At 37.8% G+C, this 19,357-nt stretch overlaps 2 protein-coding genes across 7 annotated transcripts in view; both read left to right on the top strand.

Moving 5' to 3' along the window:
• Nucleotides 1-341: 341 nt before the first annotated feature.
• On the top strand, nt 342-4,545 carry NUDT19 (nudix hydrolase 19). The gene is made up of 3 exons (XM_062007635.1): nt 342-1,052; nt 2,498-2,705; nt 3,729-4,545. Exons 1-3 carry the CDS (start codon nt 351-353, stop codon nt 3,953-3,955), a joined length of 1,137 nt encoding a protein of 378 aa, XP_061863619.1. The 5' UTR covers nt 342-350; the 3' UTR covers nt 3,956-4,545.
• Nucleotides 4,546-7,759: 3,214 nt separating this feature from the next.
• TDRD12 (tudor domain containing 12) overlaps nt 7,760-19,357 on the top strand; it is a 28,748-nt gene continuing 17,150 nt past the window's right edge. For 3 of the 6 annotated variants that reach the window (XM_062007629.1, XM_062007633.1, XM_062007632.1), the window contains exons 1-13: nt 7,760-7,928; nt 9,468-9,518; nt 10,737-10,898; nt 11,121-11,257; nt 12,420-12,539; nt 12,890-12,945; nt 14,360-14,445; nt 15,452-15,650; nt 16,106-16,182; nt 16,759-16,817; nt 17,553-17,613; nt 18,045-18,146; nt 18,527-18,712. In XM_062007629.1, the coding sequence (XP_061863613.1) occupies nt 9,498-9,518; nt 10,737-10,898; nt 11,121-11,257; nt 12,420-12,539; nt 12,890-12,945; nt 14,360-14,445; nt 15,452-15,650; nt 16,106-16,182; nt 16,759-16,817; nt 17,553-17,613; nt 18,045-18,146; nt 18,527-18,712 (1,266 nt within the window). In that variant the 5' untranslated portion in view covers nt 7,760-7,928; nt 9,468-9,497. Of the gene's footprint in view, nt 7,929-8,864; nt 8,915-9,467; nt 9,519-10,736; nt 10,899-11,120; nt 11,258-12,419; nt 12,540-12,889; nt 12,946-14,359; nt 14,446-15,451; nt 15,651-16,105; nt 16,183-16,758; nt 16,818-17,552; nt 17,614-18,044; nt 18,147-18,526; nt 18,713-19,357 lie in introns of those variants that run through there. The other 3 variants (XM_062007630.1, XM_062007631.1, XM_062007634.1) reach the window with 3 other exon arrangements.

Raw genomic sequence — 19,357 nt, forward strand, 5'->3', positions numbered from 1 at the left:
GCTATGAAACCTCAGGAAGTGCACAGTTTTTCAAATAAATTGAAAGACATCTCCTAGTTTCTCTCAGCCGTTCGGCCTGTGCCTCTAAACCTTAAGTCTTTCCTTAAGTCCTTGCCCTTTGAGGACACTACTTATCGGCTTAAGGCTGATCGGGACCGAGGCAATACTGTCTGTTTCTGATAGGCCTCCACCCTGGCACCTCTGGGCGGGCCAAGCTGTCACCTGGTAAAGGTTTCCCGCCTGCCTCGGTTGCAGTGTCTCCTCCGGGAGCCCAGGCGGCGGTGGCGGCCGTGCGAACCGCGGCACGACCGCGGCCACGGCCACGGCCGCCGCCTCCTCCACCCCTCAAGATGAATTCGCGGTTGCGGCACTGGAGAGAAGCGGCTACGCTGCTACTTGCAGCGGGCACGCCGGCGCGGCTGCCGCGCTCCCCGCCAGGCCCCTTTGACTACGAGCTGCTGCTGCTGCAGCGGAGCTCCCGCAGTGGCTTCATGCCCAGCGCCCACGTCTTCCCGGGGGGTCTGGTAGAAGCGGCGGATTTCTCCGCGGAGTGGCTGGGGCTGCTGCCCGCCTCGCCTTACTGCGGGCTGGGCCTCGTAAGGCCACCGCCTCTCGGCTGTAGCCGGGCCCCGCTCTTCGCCACTGACCGGGAGCGGCTGGGCTCGCCGGTGCCGGGGGAAGTCGCCTTCCGCATCTGCGCTATCAGGGAAACCTTCGAGGAGGCGGGAATCCTGCTGCTGGCGCCGGGGCGCGGACCAGCAGCGGGCAGCGGACCGGCCCCGCCGCTGCCAGCGGAGCGCCTGCCCCCCGCTGCGGAGCTGAGCGAGTGGCGGAGGCGGGTGCAAGAGGACCCGGCCTGCTTCTTGCAGCTGTGCCGTCACCTGGGTTGCGTCCCCAATATATGGGCGCTGCAGGAGTGGAGCAACTGGCTGACCCCCGTGGGCAGGGCTGGCCGCGGCGGCCGGCGCTATGACACAGCTTTCTTCCTGTGCTGCATGGAGGAGCGGCCACCCCACACCTCGCAGGACAACCAAGAGGTGACAGCCTTCCTGGTAAGCGCGCCTACAGCCGCGCCGCAGGGCTGGCACCCTCTCCGCACGGTCCGGCCGTGCCAGCGTTCCGGCGGCAACGAGCACGAGGGAGCGCCCCTCTGCCCCTGACAGTCCTCCTCCTCCCGGCCCCCGACACCGCCGAGCCTCTGGCCCATATGAAGTACAAATTAGATAGTCAAAGGTCTAGCGCTCTAGCCGAGCAGACAAGGCGAGAAAATGGAATGGAGTTTTCATCTTCGCGGTAATCCTCTCCCTTTTAATCCCTCCTTCCAATCAGTAACAGCCACTGCCCCCTTCAAGCTACTGTGCAGCAGTAACTGGTAGTAGAAGAGGATCGTTCTTGAAGGTCCCATTACATTCAAGTTTTATGCAGAGCATGTGTCACATCAAATCATTTTCACCTTTAAATTACTGTACTTTCGAGGTGGACAACACATTCATTCATGCAGTACCCATGGAGAAGTGTCATTGTATCCTTAACATTGGATATGCTTGGAGAGCACCATGTGGTATGGAACAGGCAGCAGGAGCTGCTAGGCATTTTTGCCTTTTGTAGTTACTTGTAATGAAGTTCAAGTAACATACAAAATTGTTAAGACAGTTAACAATTAAAACAATTTTTTGAGCTATATTTATTTTTACTACTTTTAATTATAGGATGTAAGAGAAAATAAACTTCATTAAAAATTTTCTTAAAAGACAGACGAGTTAAGGTGCATTAGGGTATTCGGTCTTTCTAGAAATCTAGAAAGTTTGAAAGCAAGTTAGGATTAACCAGACAGTTCTGTAAAAGCTTACCAAACAGTAGTGGTATTACTGATAGTTCTATATTTAATTTTTTAACAGATACTGCTACAGAAATTAAAAAGTACCCGAGATTTTATCTTCAAAAGAATTAATGTTTGTTATAATTTTGTTAATAACAGCAAAAGTCTACTGTAAATACTTATGCACACATTTATTATCAAATTTACTATGTGAGATGAAGATTACCAATAGTTTAAACACACAGAACCACAGAATGTTTAAGCATGAATAGCATATGAAGTGCTCTGAAAATAATGTGTATAGAAAGAAAATGCTTAGAGGCACTTTTAATTTTTGAAGCATCAGTAGCAACTCTGGTAACCAAGTTCACATAGAATTTTTTTCTGTTGGTTTCAGTAGACTTTTAGGCAGGCTCCTAAAACAAGTCTCAGTTTACAAACTTGTCATGTCTATGTGTAAACAAAAACCTTATTTTTGTAACAAAAAAGAGTAATTATTATAGATTGCTTAAGTTTTTCAGTTTAAAAATATGTATAAACTATACCAAAATAATTTTTTTGTCTGCATTCAGAAAATATGGACTCTTGCAAGAAAGACTTCCTTGCTAATGGCTTTTAAAATTGCTGATACTTTCTGCTGATTAAACTATTATTTCAAAGCTTGTTTTCATTTTACAGTGGTCATCACCTTCAGAAGCCATTGAACGCTTTAAATCTCAAGAAATATGGATCGCTCCACCTCAGTTCTATGAATTGTGCAGGCTGTGCAACTTCCCTTCACTCTTTGAGTTACATAAGTTCAGCTCTGATCGAGCTCTGGAGGGGTGTGAATGTTGGCTGCCTGTGATGTTAACTGCTTCAGATGGCTACATTCAGCTATTGCCAGGTAAGAAAACAGATTAAGGTTCTTTTGAATATATAAAAGCTTGGGAATTGCTATGTGCTCAAGCCACATGACGTATCATCTATAATTTTAAGGAAAATATTCTTTCAAATCACATTAGTGCATTTTTTCTACTGTTTAGCTTCCTTCTTCAATACAGTGATAACAGCTACTGTCAGAGGCAAGCTACTGAATCAGCGCAGTTATTTCTGTACTTAAAATCTCAATTGTCTCATGGTTGCCATTGATGTTTATGAAGAAATTCTAATATTTCAACTTTTAGTCTGAAGGCTGTATTAGAACTCCTGTTTATTCTTTTTCACTGCTAATTCTCATTTACTTCAGTTACCCATTTTTCTTTAAGCACAGCTGCAGTATCCATTTTGACAATTGTAGTGACACAGCAGCCATCGAAAGAGATATACTAACTCATTTTCCTTCTGCCCTTTCTCCTACTTAAGTCTCATTTCACAGTCATGTACATTTTGCCTTAAGAAAAGCTGCATGGGCTATTTATTTTCTGCTTCTTTAGTTTGCTTTTCATTATGCTTTTTTATCACAATGGACCTCTAAGATTTCTGTGTTTATGGTATATTACTATTCTTGAACTAAAGTAATATGCATTTATATGGCAAAACATTTTATTCATCAAAATAGAACAGTTTCTTAGTCCTGCTGTTGCCTATATTATACACTTGGAAAATTATTTGGTTTGTTTTTCACTTCTTGTAGAAACTCCTGTCTGACCAGGCTATGATTTTATAGCATTATTAGTATAATCAGAAGCACTAGAGCATTCAAATCAACACCTCAGATATGCACTGCAGTGTCACTGACCTATTTCAGAAATTTAGGGCTGTATCCCTAAATGAAGATGTTTAGAGGCAATTTACTCTTGTATGGAGAAAAACATTCCCCCTGTGACTCATGTCCTGATTAAATATTTTTAAATTGCTAGTGACACTCAACGAAAACGCTGAAAAATAAGTTAGGCAATGTGTAACTGAAACTTATTTCTGCCTCCAGGAGATGAGTTATATCCAGAAGATCCAGATTACACAGGAGAAAAGAAAATAATCATGTCAACAGATAAGAAGGTTGAAGAACTTATGAAAGAGGGTAGCGTGTTTCACAGAATAGTAATAAAAAATGTCAACAATCTTGCTGTCTATGTTAATATTCAAGCAAAATATAAACATGTGAATCCATTAATGATAAACTCTGATTGTTCAAATTACAATAGCAAGTTATAATATGTTTGATTTAAACTAGAATATTTCAAATTAAGTACATATTCACTGTGGTTCTGATCCTTTCTAGCCATTGCCAAACAGGAAAATATTCCTTTGTCCCTCCAAAGTATTTTGTGTATGTGTGCTTTTATCCTTTTAGTCTTTGAAGCAGCACAGTTGTGCTAGTTACAATGCTTAGAGGCTACTGAAAAAAATCAACGTAACCATCAACTTAATTGTTGATCAACTTGAACATGGTTTGATGGTAATTATACTGAGCCATTACCAACTTATTCTACTTACATACTAATAGCAGAATATGCTGCAACACCAGTCCACTCGGTCACACAGGTCCTTTTCTCACTGAAAAGTTAAGGAAATATTATGTTCAGAAAAAGTAGGCTTTCTGTGATTCTTTTGAATTCTTTTTATCTTTGCCATAGAAAACTGCAGTGTGTGCCTAAGAATGAATTAAATCTCCCTTTCCGTATCTGTTGCCATCCCCCAGTCTATTTTCTTTCATTTTGGGTAAAATTGGTGTATATATGTATGTAGACATTTAAGAGATAAAATGCCTTTTTTAGAAATTATAAAGTTAATGTTTATATTTGATATACCTAAATTCTTTCTACTGATGGTAATCTATTCAGAACTTTACAACTTTCAAATGTAGAGATAAATTAGACTAAGTCATCTTTCAGAGTGCATTCTCGACATTCTTTTAATTCATAATACTTTTTATCTTCAAGTTTTTATTAATTTAAAACATGGAAAAATTAATTCTTTAGTTGTGAAAAGATACCAACAACTATGTAGAATGTACTATCTTGGAAAAAAAAACTTCTATATTTCAACATCCCACATTTTGCTTCTCAGCTACTTTATTAAATATAACTGAAGAACTTCAGAGGAATAACTGTCACTTGTTTTGTGGTTTAGTTTTGGATTTTTGTTTGTTTGGTCTTTTTTTTTGTGCAATAAGTAAATGGAGCAGTGACATACGTTCTTTCTCTGAAAGAACAATGAATGTTGAGTTCAGAAGTTGTTCAAAAAGCCTTGTTTCGGCTTTTGTTCAGTATTTCAATTAAAATATTCTGCAATATTTTTATGATATTCAATTGGTTTGTAGCATTCATTTGGGCTGGAAAAAACATGGATCTTTCTCTTCTCTCTGAACATGCTCTAGCTGTTCTTCATGTCTCTTCTAAACATCAATTGCATTAATCAGCATATTGTGTATACTGTATATTGTATAGTATCTACTTCAGAACATCCTGGCTATCTCTTCTGAACATGAAGACAACAGGAAAATTAAAATGGAGAGTAAAGGAAGCAAATAAAGTACCCAATATTGCCATCTTGCATCATTTTTAGCTTTGAGATTAACACTGGCCATTGCAATAATAAGGAAGACAAGACAGAAAGGCACACTTTATGATCCTATGAGTAGCATCTATAGTAACAAATAGCTTGACTTCAAAATGGTTCAGATATTTATTCACAATGGGCAAAAAAAAGTCATCTGAGTAATTGCTAGGCTGTTTTACAAGTTATAGTGAGAAGACACATAAATCTAACAAGATACAGCATTGGTAAAGATGTTGTGTTGTGTTGGTTGGGCTCTCATCTTCAACATAGAACCAAGATTCCTTATTTTAAGCTGGTGGATAGTAATGCGGCAAGTTAAGGTCATTCTGTCAGCCCAGAGAAGGGGGATAGAGAAAGACTTGCAGAAGTATTCTATCATTGTGGTGTAGCAACAATGGTAAATTACTCCATTCTGTTCCTGCAGACAGAGACTTAAAAATATACCCTATCCATGTTAGTAAAATCATAGAATGGTTTGTGTGGGAAGGGACCTTTTAAAGATCTAAACCAACCCCCCTGCCACGGGCAGGGACATCTCTCACTAAATTTGGTTGCTCAAAGGCTCATTCAACCTGATTGTGAATGCTTCCCAGTGATGATTCATCTACAATTTCATGGGGCTACCTGTTCCAGTATCCCCTCCACCCTTAGAGTAAAAAATTTCTTCCATATACCCAACCTAAATGTACTCCTTCTGTTTAAAACTATAATCTCTTATGCAGTCACTAGGGGCCCTGGTAAAGAGCCTCTCTTCTCCTTTCTTATAAGCCCTAGTTGAAGTACTGAAAGACAACAACAAGATCTCCAGTCCAAACATCCCCAACTCTCGGCCTTCCCTAATAGGAGAGGTGCTCTAGCCCTTACAACACTTTTGTGGTTCTCCTCTAGACCCACGCAAGCAAGTCCCAGACCCACTACACTTCCTTGTACTAGGGACTCCAGAGCTGGGTGCAGTACTCCAGGTGAGGTCTCACATGAGTACATGGGGAGAATCACCTCCATCAACCTGTTGGCTATGCTGCTTCTTATGCAGCCTAGGATACAGTTAGCTTTCTGGGCTGCAAGTGCCCAGTGCCAGCTCATGCCCAATTTTTCATCTACACAAAATTTTGTAATCTGCTTTAATTTTGCAATATAATCTTTTATAGTTGCTGAGAGCAACTTTATAGAGCTTCATGATGACTTTATAACTGTACTGTGCCTTATGGTTGTTGTACTAGTTTACATTTGTCATGGAAAGTAGCTATTATGAGAAAATATTTTTAGGAAACAAATAATTCAGCAACATAAATACAGGTTAAATTCTTGCAAAAGTTTTTAAACACCTGCATGTGTCTGTACATTATGTCCTTCAGTTCTCCTGTAACTTTTGCTGTGTGCCAAAAACAGTTACTTCAATACTAAACCTGTATCTTAAGCAGTCTGCCTCTTGTCTTTGACTGTCTCCTATTTTTCCACCAACAAAAGTGAAATGGTCCAGTAGGGGGAGCTTTAAGGCTGAACGACCAAAAAAAAAAAAAAACAACCCAACAAAAATGGGACTTTAACATGGAAAGTTCTGACAATCATTAAATACAAGCATAAATGGCTTAGAACACATATAAATACGTTATGTTTAAAGTATTGATGACAAAAGCTGTAGTTCAAAATACTGAGCCACTCTGAATATGAGCTTCAGCCCAAAGAGGTGCCCTTCACTTCCCAGGTGCACAGTTCATCCCTTCCTCTTGGGCTGGCACTTTGCCTATGGAGCCTTGTGCAAAACTAAATCCATTCTGAAACAGTTTTTTGGGTTCTTTTTTTTAAACATCAAGAGAAAGAGTAGTACATACTATTTTTTTTTTTAAAGAGGTGCTTAAGATATGAGAGCGAACATTTTCTTTAAGGCCTAAGTACTATGGGACAGTTATGATAGCTACTTTCTGTGGAGATACGTATATATTTCAGTAGCACAGATGAACTACAATTCACAAGTGCCAGGTACTCTTTCATCCCATCTACCAAACTTTACATACCTTTCAACAGCACTCTCCCGCTCCTGTGGCCTCTAGGAAAGCCGGCGCCGGCGCCTCACCCCGCTGCCTCGGGAACACTCCGCCACAGGGGCCGCACCGCCCGCTGCTGCACCCGCGGCCTCCTCCCACCCTTCCCGCCTCAGCCTGAGGCGTCAGCAGAACTGCACAAATGGTGCTCTTCCAAGCCCCGCGTAGAAGCGCGGCCAAACGGCAAGCCTCGCTTAAGGCTCACTTACCACAACAATGCGTTTAAATTGTTTAGAATATGCCATTACGATCCCTCAGCCCGCTGCTTCCTCAAGCTCCGCCCGCCATTCCCTCAGCTCCGTCCGCCATTCCCTCAGCTCCGCCCGCCATTCCCTCAGCTCCGCCCGCCATTCCCTCAGCTCCGTCCGCCATTCCCTCAGCTCCGCCCGCCATTCCCTCAGCTCCGTCCGCCACCTGCGCAACCCTCAGCGGGGCCGAGCCCTGCTGCCACGCGCCGCCAGACGGTAGCGTGCGGCGTACGTGCGCACGCGCATGACACAGCGCTGCACGCGGGCCCTGAGGGTGTTTGGTAGATCCCGCGCTTTCTGGAAGCTTCTAGAGAGAAGAGCGGGGAGGTTGAGCAGGTGAGGATGTGTTTGTTTACAGGTTAGAGTGGTGACTAAGGTGTATGGGTGGGGTATTTTTGTGAGAAAGCATCAAACTAGAGTAGAATATGAAGTAAGCTGTGAGGGGGAGAGAAAGGATGTTGTTTCTTAACAGTGCGTCATTTTTTTTGTTCTTTCCTTGTGTTGTAGTTATTAGGTGTGAGGGTTTTAGGCAGAATAAGACTGATTAGAAGAAGAAGAAGAAGCCGTGATAGCGAGTTGGTTGTTTTTTCTAAGAGCATTTGTATCAGACTTTTTTTGCTGGAGAAGCATTCTTTTGTTTTCTGAGATTATGTTTTCTTCGGAAGAGGAGTTAATGGTTGAGGAGTGTAGTGAGCTCTTGTATCTTTACAAGATGAATACCCTCATTATTGAGTGTGGGATTGGAGTAAATGTTTGTCTTGTCATTCGATTCTTAATTACGAAGTGGGTATGTTGTTATTGGGAATAAATTAGGAGAGGTAGCCTTTTTTAGTGGATTTGCTTCATCCTTGATACTTGGATGGTTCATTACTTGTTGTGCATTTCTTAAGCTGAGATCTTGGAGAAGCTTATTTATGCCTGTTAAGTGTTATTCCTGAAATACAAGTGTATACTTTTCGAAGTGTCTAGGGCAGTATTATGTATCTGACATCATAGTACATGATAGTGCAGTGTTGGAGACTTACCTGTAACCTGGATAGTATGCTTGTGTCATGTGATATTAGATAAAGCTTCTAAAGTAGTTTCAGTGGTTTCATTCTAGTGTCAGACTGGGAATATTAGCACTGTCTCTCAGCAAAGCATGTTGCTAGTTATAACCGCTACCTGTGTTACTTCTTATTTAGCATTGACTTTTTCAACACTAGCCTTGAAAGTAAAAGGCAGCCCCATGTCTTATCCCTATTAAAACATTTTACTAGGTACTTGCTTCCTGTGTGAATTCTTTTCTGTGGTAAGCTAAACACTGCAGTGAAGATACCAAGGTATGCTGGTTTGTGCAAAGATGAAATTCACATTACTTTAGTCAATAGGTAGCTTATATTATTTTGCTGTAGTTCCTAGGGTTGATATTTACCATTGCAGATGAATATTGTGTGAAACGCTGGTAAAAATCTGTTTAAATTGTTTCTTAAGGTCGGGATTCTTCTGTTGTCTTAGCTTTGAGTTGGGATTTTTTATGATGTAAGCATTTCCTTGTGATGTTTTTATCCATTTGGCCATAGAGATGAATTACAGTAGCATTTCTCTTTAATCAGCCAATTTTGAATATAAGTAGCTATATAGTGCAAGTAAGTTGAGGATAACAGGTTGCATAGAAATAAGCATGGATGGTAAATCTGAATTGGGCTAAACATAATGTCTCTTTAAGGGAGCTGATTTGGATATCTCAATAGGTTTATATCACTTGCATAGACTTAATACTGCTGAGACAAATAGCAAAAATCTATAGACTTGCTGTAGGTGTAGCCTTTTTAGGTATACTTCAAAACAAATAACAATTTTGAAATTGTTAATCAAATGTTTGTTCTTTTATAGTAGTGTTGAGGAAGACTCTAGCTGGGAAACATGGAAGTCTTGTTATTAGAGGTATGCTGGTTTTTTTAAGTCTAAAGGATTGCAGTTTGTTTATTTCAATGCAACTTTCTGGATGTTGGATTTATAAATAAGGTGATGCCTCTGTATTTCCATTCAACAGGAATGGTCATATACATTATATATGTTCTGTCGTTTATTTTTATGTGTTAGAGGTGTTTGTACTTGTTTAAACTCAAAAGTGGTCAATAGGGATGCAGTTAAAATCTAAAATGGAAGCTGTGTAACGTAATCTTAAATACAGTGTAGTATAGACCTAGATCCTACTGAATTCCCCAAGACATCAAGGAAAAATCATTTTCCCAGAATATAGCTAGGATAGCTAACCCCAATTGCTCAAGGGAAATTCCATACTGTAGGATGTTTTTCTCGGCAATAAAACCTGTGGGGAAGGAGGAGAAAAGGGGAAGCCAAATTCAGTAACTGGAGACATTCCCAAGTCAGTGTTAATATATGATGAAGCCCTGTTTTCCAGGAAATGCATAAACATCTGGCCGCCAATGGGAAACAACGTATTCCTTATTTTGCTTTGCTTCTACACCTAGCTTTTGTTTTACCCCTTAAGGTGTTTACCTATTTCACCTATCAACCTAGGAGTTTTCTCACTTTAATCCTTCCAGTTCTGTTAATTATCCCACTGCAGGAGAGTTAGGAAGCAGCTGTGTGGTGTTTAACTGCCTACTGGGATTAACCCCTAAGAGCAGGGGACCCAGATCAGAGGAGAGATGGGGATATAACTGCTTACACAGGCTAAGCAGAAAGCTGTGACTCTATTATAAAGAAAGCAATTGTCCTGTAGACTCTTGAGCATGAAGAAAAGCCTGTTGATGGGGTTTGTTTTGTGTTCTGTGTTTTCATACCTAGTTCTTGAAAATAATAGGGAAGCCTTATGTCTTTGAACTTTACATAGTGTTTGGTTTAACAAACTTTTTAGATAATAGTAATACCTTTTAGATTATATGTGCCATTAATTACAGTGCTAAAGAAACTTGAAAGCTGAGAAGTCATTTAATGACCTAATGACTTAAAGTTTAAAGATGTTTTGCTTGTTAACATTCTGTATGCTAAATATCCAGGCCCAGTACTTTTTAAGGGGCCTCACTAAAGATAAAGTTTCATTTTTAGATTTACTGCTCAGATAGCTTCTGCTAAAACAATAGGATGTTTTTAAGTCTAATATTATCTGGTTTTGTTATCTACTCCTTGCCCCAGGTTGAAAGTCCGGGTTGTTTTTGGGTTACTATGAAAGGATGTGAGCCTTACACAGTCGATGAAATAGAATATAAAAAACTGAATGCTGAAATGAATCAGTTCTATGACACACCTTACAAAGATGTGGATGAAGTAAAACCAGTAATGGTAAAAGAAGGACAGGTAAAAGCATTGTTATGTTGTGTAGATACAAATAGTCTTTGCATTGGTTTGGGGCTGAAGTATCCCGGATGCTTTTTCAAAACAAAATTGTCATTTATAAAAACAGCTAATAGTATCTGTGTGAGTTGTGTCTTCCTATCTGTAAACTTCATGCTTATAAAAAAACCTGAGTGTAATTCACTCCATTTAGAAGAACCTACTGTCTTGTTCTTTCTCTTTCAGATTTGTGTGGTTTTCAGTGGAGAACTCAAGTGCTGGTGTAGAGCAGTTATTAAGTCAATCATATGCTGTACAGGTCATTATCAAACAAAATGTTTCCTTGTGGATTATGCCAAATATATTTTTGTTAAATCAGATAAGTAAGTGTTTGGATTATTTTGACAGTTTTTTGTTAGACGATGCATACAAATACTACTGATGGCTTATTAAGATTGGTAGTAGTAAGGGTTTGGTTCAATTGAGGTGTGGCTTGAGTCCACAAGAAACTTCTAGCCATGTGATAGGCCATTGCAAGTGTGCATGCAAACAAGTCTTGTTCTGTGAATTTTTTCCCCACTGCAGTTTACTAGCTTTTTTACTAGGAGCTGTCAGTCTGTCTTGACATATTGTGAAAAAAAAGAGTTTTTACAGGTTCCTAGTTCTAAATAAAACCATTATGAAACCTGCAGTTTCTGAAATCTTGAGAAATATGGTTTACAAAATAACTATTCTAAGTTTTTATCTACGTGTAAAGTTAGTTTCTCAAATAAAGTATGCAGCTTTGAGTACAAGAAGCTTTACCATTTTTTTTCGGTATTCTGCAAAATTAAGTAAGCTTATTTTAAAATAAATCTCAAGTTAATGTTTTTAAATTGAATGTGTTGGAAAACAGGTTGACAATGCCTCAAGTTTAAAATATGTTCAACTAGAAGTAAATATGTGGGGTTTTTTTTAATTGCAAAATAAAGATTTAAACAAAAATTATAGATAAACGGATCTTAAAATGTTGCTGTACAAGGTGTTTTTCTGGTTGTTAAATGTCTCTGGTGAAATCAAGTCTAAAAGGTAAATTAACACTCTGGTGATAGCTTTACAAAGAATAAGTTATTTATAGGAAAGTGAGTACAAATGCACATTAGTGTATTTATCAGGATTCCTTCTTGCTGGTGTCAGTGATACCTGATTTCTCACAGCAGTAATTATTGTAGAGTGGAATAAATGGTGCCAGGTGCTATATGTAGTAGTAGTATGAGGACTAAATACCATGAAAATACTTCAGATTTTATGACAAAAGATCAGAAAGACTTCAAGTAAACAGGAAGTATGTTCGTATCTGAAGCAAATCTATAAATTAATTGCTCCTGGTAGCACCTCTCTTGGAGAGAAAAATTATGATTCCAGGATGTATCAAAGTGGGAGCTAAACTGTTGGAAGAACTGTGTTGTCAGACACCAGATAATGGAAGAATGTGTATGAGACCAATGACTTTTGAAGAATAAAATCTACTTTGTAAAATGAGATTATTTCTGCTTTGTTTGTAAGCATTCGGGTGGCACTGGAAGCATTCATGCGGATCCCCTATAGAGCAAAAAAATGTAGACTGTATCGCACAAAGCCAGTGACACTGCATGTCAACTTTTGTGGAAGTACTGCAAAAATAGTGTAAGTAGAGTTTAATAAATGTAATCGTAAATTTCCTAAGTGTGAAGTCTTGTTCCATCAGTTATTTTTAGAAGAGATTGTGTTTCAAGAAGAACATAGGAAATCAGGTTACAAAACCTGTTTCAGAAGAGCAGTTCTTAAACAGAACTGATTAGTGAGTGATTAATGTTTGTTCCTTCGTGATTCCGGTTTTATTATTCACCTGTTTTAATCTTTTGATATGTCTAATTGGTGCACTTAAGATTTCTCATGACTTGAAGTAATCTCTTTACATGTATCCAAAGCTTTTTCCAAAGTTACCATTTTAATTTCTGTTGACATAGGATGATTGGTTATGTTTATTTTCCTAGACCAGCTAAAAGATGGGATAATGCTGCTACTCAGTATTTTCAAAACCTTCTCAAAGGTAAATAAAACATCCTGCCAAAATGGTAATTGATATTTCTGTTTTGGGAAAAATAAACTATTGGAGAATACTTGTATTTCTATATTTGATTTTATTTAAGAATGTTGTATGTTAAAAATACAGAAAGAAGCTACATGAGTGGTTTCTGTGTGGACTAAGGCAAAAATAATTGTGGAGCTGCATCTTGAGTACTGCAGCCTTCCATGCTGCATAAATTTTGATAGTTGACTAGAGGGTATCTGGCTCTTGGATAGGCTAAATAACGTAGGACTCGTAACATTTGTTTTGAACAACGAAGCCTTTCTGTCTATTTGGCCTGAATCTTTGATTCAGCATCGGAAATGTATTTTTGTAGTTTTGTTTGGAGATGTCGCAATCGGGCTTATGAGTTTACCCTTTCAGTTATTGTTTGACAAGGATGTAAACATCAGCTCAGAAGAGGAGTATCTTTGTTACACATGTTAAAAAATAGATTGAGCTCTCAGTAGTTATTTTATTGTCCAGAACTGCTTTCTCTTCAATCTCTTCTTGTCTTTTCCCATATTTGAAGTTTCAGTGGGTCATCCAGTCTTTTTTTTTACAGCTTTTGGTCTTACTAGAAAAGCAACTCTTTACTGAGGTGTCCTAATCTTGCATTATATTTTTCTACTTGAAAACCTATCCTTTTACTTACCTTTTATGTGGAGTTTTCTGTACTTGTATTTGGGGAGGAGAAGATGAGTTTATGGAAATTATAAAGGGTCTTTAGGCTGATCAACTTCCCACAGTAACCAGTAAGAAATGCTTCTCATGATTTACGTATTTATTTCCCCACGCTAGGTGTCACTATGCCGAGTAAAGGCAAAAGTTCCTACTAGAAGCAGTAATAACGTTGAATTTCATTTTCCAGACTGTACCATAAGCAGTGATAATTTTTTTTAATTGCTGGCACATCATTAGTGTATGCAGAAGCAGTGCTTCACACTTTACTAGTGGATTTTATCATCTGTGTTTGCTTGAATGTAGAACCTAAGCTATACAAATGTACAAATAAACTTCTTTCAAGAAAAGTAAATGTCAAGCGTAGAAAGTATGCATTTGTACTACAGATTAGCCTATCTTTTAGACTCTGACAAAGATTTTTAGTGTTGAACTGAGACTAGTTTGTGTGTGGAAGTCATTAATCTGTTTTGGCTCTCAATTTTCCTTCAAAGACTAAGGAGAACTTCATTTTTGTGACCCTTATTATTGCCCTGTTACTTTCTTATTTCATTTAAAAGTTGCTACAGTTGTACTAGCTTCTCTAAAGAAATAGTATACACATCTAATTGTGATTCCTATTTTTGTCTTTTTCAAAAGGTAGAAGTGACAAATACTGATAATTTTGTATGGATTTAATCTTTTTACTTGTTCTTGTATTTATAACTCTGTTTAGCAACAACCCAGATGACAGCCAAAGTATGTGCTGTAGAAGATAACACATTTGATGTTTTCCTTTATGTAACAATAAAAGGTGAAAAGGTAAGATATTTTTATCTCTGCAAACCTCTTTGTGCACTTTGCTATGGAAGTTATAACTTTGTTACAAATTTAAGACTGAAAAGTGTTATTTGCAAGTGAATTTTGTAATTTGTTATATACAGTAGAAGTTAATGATTTAACTTATTAGATTTATTTTCTAAATCTGTTGTTTGTGAACTTGGGAATGAATTCTATGAGGTTGAAACTTGTGAACCACTTGGAAGGTATTGACAAGCAAATGAAGTCCCCCAAGTACTTCAAATGAACAACTATGTGAATTTACTGTACTCTTGTCCTTTTTTGTGATATACTTAAAGATATTTCAAGAAGGCGGTTGCATAGTGTTATAAAAATAAGTACAAGTTCATATTTGCATAAATTTGAATTCCCAAACAGTTGGGAGAAAGCAAAAAAGCTAATTGCCCTTACCAAAGTGTGTAACTCATGCTAAATATCTGCTGCAGCTACTGTCAGATTTAAGCAGCTGCGTAGTAGACAAAAATAAATCTGTTTGAAAACTGCTTCCATTTGGAGTATTTTACCAAGACTTTTAACATTAGAGCTGTGATCTTCACTGTAGACAATAACTTTAATTACTAATTAATTTGAATACATTCTCTGTTCAGAATCACAGTTGGCAAGTGTCACTTATCTCTGAGCCCGTAAGAACTTTTAAGTTTAAATTATTTTTTTCTGCCAGATTTGGATGCACTCTGAATCAAAAGGCCATAAAACTTAAGATAGTTTTTCTAAAAATTTTTAAAGCTCATAGAAAACTGAGCACAGAATTTTAGGCAAAACCATGAAACTGATAAGTAACACCTGTTTGGAGAACACAGAGGAAGATATGACCAACTCTCCTGTCCTGGAATGAGTACTCTTCAGAAAGCATTTGTACATACTACATATGTCTTACTGTTGTTTACAGCTTCAAGTAAATTCTAAAGTAGTATGTGATAGTGACTTGCTTGTTGATTCTGGTCAGTAAAATACTTGTTTTTTTTAGGTATGCGTTAATGATGATCTTGTCTTAAACAGCTTTGCTCATTTTGAGCAAGCTGAAGAGAATACAGTGAGTTCAGCAGATTATCAGGAGACCCAGACATCATTAAATCTTGATTCTCTTCCAATGAAAGTTGTTAATCCTGCACTTGATTTGAGGACAGTGCTGTTCCAGCAGAAGGTATCAACAAATCCTGAAACAGGTGGGAACCATGTGTTTTGGCAGCAGTCATTCATGCAGTGCATCATGTGTCTTTAACTGAATATATTGAACTACTGTCTCAGTTGGAATCCAACAAGTGGAACAAATGGTATCCTAACAAACAATGCTTATGTATGAGACTTTACAAAGAGCAATCAAATCAACAGATGCAGGAATATTCTAAAGCATTTTGTACTTTATAAGACAAAGGATGAGTTGCACCAGTCATTTGTTGATATGCTGGAAAAGCATTAGATACTGTTGAAAACTTGTAGCATTGATCAGTGATACATTACTGTTTGATTTGAGTTTAGAGGGATTTTTTTACACAGAGGTAACTTGAATGTTTTCTGTGAGTTGTCTTGTTTAAAAGAACTGACTGTAAAGACACTGGTCTTTTATATATTCAGATAATCACAAACATGTTTCTGCATTTTTTTAAAATTGTCTTTCTAGATCTTGCTGTATCTGGTTCTGTTCTTGAAAAGACATGCCAAAGCTCAAACATAGATGTTAATGAAACTACTACATCTGTAAGTGTTAGATTTTATATTAAAATGTCAAAATTAATTTAGTTAAGTATCTGTAAGACAGATTAGGAATACTGTAGTCACCTGTCGTTCTTTTACGTAACAAATCTGGGACTAACTCTTGATACAGTTAGAAGAGAACATTGTCCTTCAAGTTTGTGGTTTTGGTGTTTTTGGTTTTTTAGATTGCAGAGAATTTAAAAAAAAAAAAAACAAAAAACCCCACTATGGACTTTGAAAAGATTGTGTCTCCTTTTGTACTCATATGCTCTAGTTCTGTGAAAATGTGTAGTGGTTTTGTGTGGCCAGCTTTTGGTAGTTGTTGGGGGTATACAGGGGCGGATTCTTCAAAAAAAGAGCTGCCAGAAGCTATAGTTTGAGATGTGAACATGAAGTAATTCTCCTGTGTGATTGATGTTCTTGTTGCATGCTTGATTCTTAATGAGGAGAATTCTGTTAGGTAAGAAAACCACTTTGTACTCAGTGATATTTTTTTTTATTATTATTATTTTTGTCCCCTAAAATGTTGCTCTTAAACAATATTTTACTGCTAAAAAGGTGTTTGTCTTTTCTTGATAGATTGTCAAAACAATTCCAGGATTGTCCTTCAAGGAAAATACAGCAGTTCACACAGACAGGTATGGTACAGTATGTTACATATTTGAAATGATAATTAGGAGCTGTAGTATGTTTCCAGTTACTCTTCTTAGGCAGCTAAAAGGGCAGAGGGTAAGACAAGATGTGTGCACATGCTATTGGGGAAGGAGGCAATTAGAAGCTGCTGATACTTATCCAGACCACAGTAAAAATAGCAGTTCTTTCTAAACAGTAGCTTGAAAACAAGGATGTGATCAGGAAGCATATTTCTGCACACTAAGCATATTCAGTTGCCTTATTTTATTCTTAGTGTGATTTATAAAGTTTCAGTTAAATAGGACTGAGTTGATTTGTGCAAGGCTTTTATTATGCTGCATATCACTTGATGCATATGTAAAAAACCTGAGGAGTGTTTTTAATTCAAGTTTTAACTGTTGCAAAGATACATTGTCTCAGTTTTTTTTGCAACTTTAAGAAACCTTTTTCCTGCAGTACAATCTGATTTTCTTTTAAAGTTGAGGAGCCCACCAATTGTCTTGGTTAAAAAAACCTTTGGGTTATTTTCAGATACCTAAAAACTAATAGTAAATTTTACATCCAAAATGGCACTTTTTGATTTCTTCTTTCATGTTTGAGGGGTTTTGTTGGCATAGGTAATACATCAGAAATATTTTTTAGGTGAATTGTTTCGTTCCATTTTAGAAATATTGGTGATATTTATCAGTTACACTTTCATTTTGCATTTACATTGGATTTAATATTTGTATATTTCTCAGGCTTCAGCAGTGCTTAAATTCTGATCCTTTGAAGACACATAGAACTGAAAATGAGCAACAGGTAATTCCAGGATATAACTTCCATTTAACCTCTGCAAATGTGTCTCATGTGAAAGGTGTTGGTAGTGTTGAGGCTACAAGAGTGGTCTTTGTGGAGGGACATCAGGGACTGAGTCCAGCCACATCAGCAACAAGACCAGACCAGAGCTCAGCAAGCCAGCAAAGTTGGTGGTGCCTCTGTGAAAACATGAAGGGGAAAAAAAAATGCAGGGGAAGAGACAAAAAGAAAAAAAGAAAGAAACAGAGGCAATGGCCAAGTCAGGACAGTAGGAGTCTCACCACTGTTCTGTGTAACATATGTGTGAGTTGTACTTCATTTGTGTTTACGGTTTCTTTGGCTAATTCTTCTCAAAATACCAGTTTTTAAGTTGAATGTAAGCTCAAACCCATCTATTAAGTATTGCCTTTGTCATCTATTTCATGTGGTTGCAGAGTTTTCAAAATCTTGAAGAAAGAAACTTTGTCTTTCTTAGCAAGAATATTAAGCCATCATCAATTCTGGAAACAGCACCACTTTTTGAAGATCTGAAAAGGGTAATGCTAATGTAATACATTACATTTGATATTTTTAAGGCTAGTATCATACCCTAACTTTCAGATACTAAATATTATTGTAGCTAATTTTGATTGAGGAATGTGTAGGAGGTTATTACATGGTTCATATGTTCATATGCTTCAGAGATACTGTAGAAATTTACAATTCCATCTGATCTATCAACCACTGCTACAAATCATGGGATTTTAATTATATATATGAATTTAAATCCTCATCCCAGAAGAACTCCTATCGTATGTTAAGGAAATATATTATGCAGTGCATCAAAGGCTTTTAAACTGCTCAGTGCTTTGTGTTGTCTTGTTGATGTTTCAAGTACACGATTTTCATGTAGAACTCTTTATTTCTCTTTCTGTAGGAACTTACTCGGAAAAAATTTTTAGGCCCTAACTTCTCTGAATCTTACTGTTGGCCACCAATAGCTCAAGGATGTGATGTAGTTGCCATCTCATATCAGGGAAATAATCCTTTCTTGTATATTCCACCAATTCTTACACTTTTGCAGTCGAGCAGTTGCTACAAAGCCTCAAGAAACAAGAGTGGAGTATGTATATATTAGAGTACTACAGGTTTTGTGTTCTAAGGTGCAGATGTCAAATAATGATCCGAAAGGTAGTGCATGTTGAGAATGGGTACATTTTATGTAATCTCAGAGTATCTTCATGATGCTTCCCAGGTTATTTAGGCCATCTGCTTAGAGAGTAACAGAGATGGACTGCATGAATGTGGGAGTCTATAACTTATTTATCAAGTAATATCTAACAAGTGGTTAATGTCATATCACTTTGATACTTGATGAAGCTTGATTTTTTTTAAGGGGCTATTACATAGTCAAAATGTCTGGTGTGATTTTTAAAATATTGTAATTCATCTTCTAATGCATTAGATCACAGAAACATAGACTTACTGAGGTTGTAAGGGACTGCTGAAATTGGCTCATACAACTCCAAGTAAGACAAGATGTTTCTGCTTCTATGAAACTTTTGGACCTTTTACTGTGTATTGCTGCACATGCATTTGTTTTCAGCTTGGTGCCTGGTTCCTCAGGCCTGTACCTTCTGCATTTAAGAGTATGGTATTAAAAGCTTCTGTTTTGAAGCATTTAAAGGCCTGTTCTGCAGATTTTAGTTTTGCCCTAAATTTTGAAAGAGTACAATTACTAAGATTCTGAACAGTTGTCTAATGCTAT

Source organism: Colius striatus, chromosome 14, assembly GCF_028858725.1.
Source record: "Colius striatus isolate bColStr4 chromosome 14, bColStr4.1.hap1, whole genome shotgun sequence".
NCBI lineage: Eukaryota > Metazoa > Chordata > Aves > Coliiformes > Coliidae > Colius > Colius striatus.

What these genes read in the sequence shown, in the direction of transcription:
- NUDT19 (XM_062007635.1), top strand. Translation starts at nt 351, where the DNA reads ATGAATTCGCGGTTGCGGCACTGGAGAGAAGCGGCTACGCTGCTACTT. An exon ending in AAGAGGTGACAGCCTTCCTG is followed by an intron (nt 1,053 to 2,497) that starts GTAAGCGCGCCT and finishes TTCATTTTACAG; the next exon opens with TGGTCATCACCTTCAGAAGC. An exon ending in CTACATTCAGCTATTGCCAG is followed by an intron (nt 2,706 to 3,728) that starts GTAAGAAAACAG and finishes TTCTGCCTCCAG; the next exon opens with GAGATGAGTTATATCCAGAA.